The sequence below is a fragment of the Octodon degus genome, unplaced genomic scaffold, assembly GCF_000260255.1.
Source record: "Octodon degus isolate 3935 unplaced genomic scaffold, OctDeg1.0 scaffold00105, whole genome shotgun sequence".
NCBI classification, from domain to species: domain Eukaryota; kingdom Metazoa; phylum Chordata; class Mammalia; order Rodentia; family Octodontidae; genus Octodon; species Octodon degus.
Window position 1 is genome coordinate 638,380 of NW_004524681.1, and position 4,303 is coordinate 642,682.

General features: G+C 43.6%; 1 protein-coding gene across 1 annotated transcript in view; it reads left to right on the plus strand.

The window, feature by feature from the left end:
• Pygo1 (pygopus family PHD finger 1) overlaps positions 1–4,303 on the plus strand; it is a 13,001-nt gene that overhangs the window by 3,455 nt on the left and 5,243 nt on the right. Inside the window, 4 exon segments of the mRNA XM_004648948.2 lie at positions 1,211–1,319; positions 2,500–2,585; positions 3,550–3,960; positions 3,962–4,300. Coding sequence (XP_004649005.2) covers positions 1,211–1,319; positions 2,500–2,585; positions 3,550–3,960; positions 3,962–4,300 — 945 coding nt within the window.

Below are 4,303 nucleotides of genomic sequence, written 5' to 3' on the forward strand. Positions count from 1 at the left end.
GAAGAAATTTTTTTTAAATGTACTTGGTTGTTACTGGGTCTCACTACACTGCTTAGACTCTTGGTGATCCTCCTGCTTTCAGCCTCCCCAGCTCTGGTGGCAGGGCCAGCACGGGAGGTGGAGCTAGAGATCAAACTGCAGTCACTATATTTGCCTAAGCTTGCATAAGCAGGCACTTTAGTCTGCTGAGCCATCTCTCTGGCCCTGAACACAATTTTTAAAGTACCTGGTAAACAAAAAAGTTATGTTATGTCTTTTTTTTTAATTTTTATTTATTTATGTGTGTGTGTGTGGGTGTGTGTGTGGGTGTGTGCACGTGTGTGGCCAGCTCAGCCCAGCAGGGGGCGAGGCTGGCTGGCATGTGGTGCTGGGGGATTGAACCGTGGTCCCTGTGCTTTCGCTAAGCTTGTTCTAAGTAGGTGCTTTAGACCACTGAGCCATCTCACCAGCCCCCGGTTTGAATATTCTTGTACAAACAAGTGTAAACAAGTTTGCAGTTCTCTTGAGTTTGAAATCCCTCTTGGAGAGGCCTTGCTGGGAATACTGATACCTTTTGATTCCATCTGCTTTTCTGGTGCTGGGGTTCCAACTCAGGCCTTCCACTTGAGAAGCACACACCCTGCCACAGCTTTCCCGCCAGCCTCAGGTGATAAGTGACCAGATGTGTGATAATTTACATAAAGGAAAAGAAGTGCTGACAAAAACCAAGTTACGTGCTTTCTGATGGAAGAACAGACCACCACCTGTGAAGCAGTGTTGCAAAAACCAGAACTCTAAATTGGACCCAGCTACCATTTTACAAGGGGATACAACCAGCAAAATCTAGATATAGCATACATTCCCGGCAGGAAAACAAATCATAGCTGTAATTTAACATAATTGTATACAAAGAACTGGTGTTGAACAGTGTTGAATTGAAGGAGCAAAAAGCAAGTTAACTTCCAGATTTAGGGTTTAGTAAACAAAGAAAAGTTGTTACTGAAGCCTAGAAGATTGGAGGAGGAGTCCAGAACAGCCTTGGCCCAGCAGACGCTGAGGTTCTGTCTGCTGGTGCTGGTGCCTCTGAGGAGAGAGCAGGTGAGAGCTGGTTTGGAGGAAGAGTCAGAAAGCTGGAGCGTAGAACCCGTAACAGAAGGTTACCGTGGAGGAGGACAGACGGAGCAGCAGGGAGCAGAAGGGTGGAAACCCCTCAGCCCTCCTTGCCTCCCAGACCCTGCAGGTCTGGCTGAAGCGAAGTGTAACTTGCAAAGTCCAGGCTGAGCATCGCAGACAGCTTGGCTTAGTAGGCGGGACACCAGCCGTCGTGCTCCAGGATTCGGGTAACACGGTGAAGAGCAGAATGATGGCAGGAGATCATCCATGAAAAGACGTGTCAACCAACTACAATGTGTGAATCATACTTGGGTCCCAGCCTAAGTAAGCCTTACCAAATATTGTGGGATTTTTGACTTAGATATTAAATACTACAGGAATATTGCTAATTTTTGTAGGTATGAGACAAATTTCAGGGTTTTGTGGTTTTTTTCATTGGTTTTTAATCCTGAACTATTTATGATGAAGTAATATGTCTGGAATTTGTTTCAAAGTGGGTTTGGGGAGGAGTGGAGGCAGTTTTGAGATAAGATTGACTATGACTCGTGAGGTAGATGAGGTTGATTGTCCTGTGGTTCCCACACTGTGTGTGTGCACAATTCTTCATAGCTGAACGTTTTCAAAAGTGAAAAAAATTCCATTGGCAACTTTATTAAGTTAACAGAGTTCACTGCTGCACTACATACTGTTTAGAAAACTATTTGCAAACAGTGTTGCATTTGGACAGTATCCCTAAGAATTAAAAACCATGTACCTCTGATGCCACAATTCCCATTCTAGGAATAACTTGCATAGGTATGTAAAGACATTTATGCATGAGCTTTTATTGCAGTCACAGCAAAAGTTTGGAAGCCTAAATATCCAATAGGGAAGGGGCAGTTTAATGAATTATGAATAATCACGTTATAGAACACTGCTCCAGTATTAAGGTCCATAGTGTGGTGGCACCAAGTGATCGCCAAGCGAAGAAGCAAGTTAGAGCCAGCACTTCTGTGTGTGATCACTTGGCTATATTGGAGTATGCCTGCATTATCCAGAAGCCACCAGTAATGGTGGACTTAGAATGCTGGATTAATAATAGTTCAAGGATGGAAGGGAGACTATTTTTCACTGAAAGAATAATAATGATGGGAACAGATAAATAATGATTTCTGCATGAAACTCTTTGAAGGGCTAGGGATTAGCTCAGTGGCACAAGCACCTGCTTGGCAAGCGCAAGGCCCTGAGTTCAACTCCTGGCCAAAAAGAAACAATTGGGACAACAACTTTTTGTGGGACAGAATTAAAGTTTAGTACTGCTTTCATCCAACAAAAATAGAGAACCTATTAACAGGGTAAATACAGTACTACTATGAGCGCTGTAAAGTGAGCTCACTTACAAGTAGAGGTATGATCCATCTTTTTTAGGTGGTGATAGTGGACTGGATGGGTTAGGAGGACCAGGCATACAACTAGGAAGCCCCGATAAGAAAAAACGAAAGGCAAGTACACAGGTAAATCGGTGTTTTCTTTAGTAGCAGCTTTCTTCTGCTGGCGTGATTGGGCTGGTAAGGGAAATTTAAATTCGATTGTGGTTTTGCTTCCTATCCTCCTTTAGCACACAGTAGAACTTATGGTGAATTCTGCAGGGACTGGTTGCTCAGTCTGCAAGCAGTGGCTGCTTTTGAGCAGTAGAGAACCGGAGAAAGCATGGGCCGACAAAGTACAATGCTTGCTCCTAAATCTAATTTAAGGGCTTTTAAATGTATAAATGCACATAGTCCTATGAAAAGATTTAAAGATGTGCAGAAGCAATTTTAACATAAAGTAACATTCTTTGTAATTCAGTGCTAGGTGCAAGCCAGGAGGCAGCCATGACGGAGGCTCCGTCTTTACTTGTGGCTGTAGGAAGTGATGTTTCCCAGCATTTAGGGTTTTATCGTCTGTAAATGTGAAGCATCCTTTTGATGCTAAGGACTATGGATAAAGATATTTGTGCAAATTATTCTTCTCCCTCTTTTGGCCCCTGTTTAACTTATGGTGTGATTAAAATTGGCAATTTATCTTTACAACATGAGGCCAAGCTGGATGTGGTGGCACACATGTTGCAATGCCAGCACTCAGGAAGCTGAGGCACGGGATCGTTGTGAGTTCGAGACCAGCCTGGGCTACAAAGTGAGCTCAAGGCCAGCCAGAACTGCATAGTGAAGCCCTGTCTCAAAAGGATAATAATAATAATAATAATAATAATAATAATAATAAATGAAAGACATGGATAGTTTTATCATTGTTATATGTGTTATCTCTTAGTGTAATTAAATCTAAAATTGTAATTGAAAAGTCAATGAAGAGATTAAATTTTCTGAACAGCGTTAGAGAAATTTGACTAAAATCAAATTCATTGATATAAGAAAAGAGGACAAGTGTAACGACTTCTCTGATCAAAAACAGGTGTCACACTTCACACTCTCTTTGCAGGGACCCTCTCTGCTCCCGCTGTCCGAGTATGCTCCACCACCAAACCCGAACTCTGACCACCTAGTGGCTGCTAACCCATTTGACGACAACTATAACACCGTTTCCTATAAGCCACTGCCTTCCTCCAACCAGTATCTGGGCCCCGGGTATCCCGGCTTTGGGGGGTACAGCACGTTCAGAATGCCACCTCACATCCCGCCGAGAACCAGAATGTCCTCCCCATACTGTGGCCCTTACTCACTCAGGAATCAGCCACACCCATTTCCTCAGAATCCCCTGGGCCTGGGTTTTAATCGACCTCATGCTTTTAACTTTGGGCCACATGATAATTCAAGTTTTGGAAATTCAGCTTATAGTAATGTACTAAATCAGAATGTTAATATGCCTAATCAACATTTCAGACAAAAATCCTACTGAAAACTTTGGTCAGATGCCCCCACAGAATGCTAGCCAAGTATCTAACCCTGACTTGGCACCTAATTTTGTTCCTGGAAACAATTCAAATTTTGCCTCTCCGCTAGAACCGAATCATTCTTTTATTCCACCCCCAAACACGTTTGGTCAAGCAAAAGCCCCTCCTCCAAAACAAGACTTCATCCAAGGAACAACCAAAACCCCCAATCAGAATGCATCTGCACATCCCCCTCACCTGAATTTGGATGACACGGTGAACCCCAGCAATATGGAACTAAAAAGCGTGACGCGAAACAGTGCGGCCAAGCAGGAGAACAGCCGCGCGAGCAGCGCGGAGGCC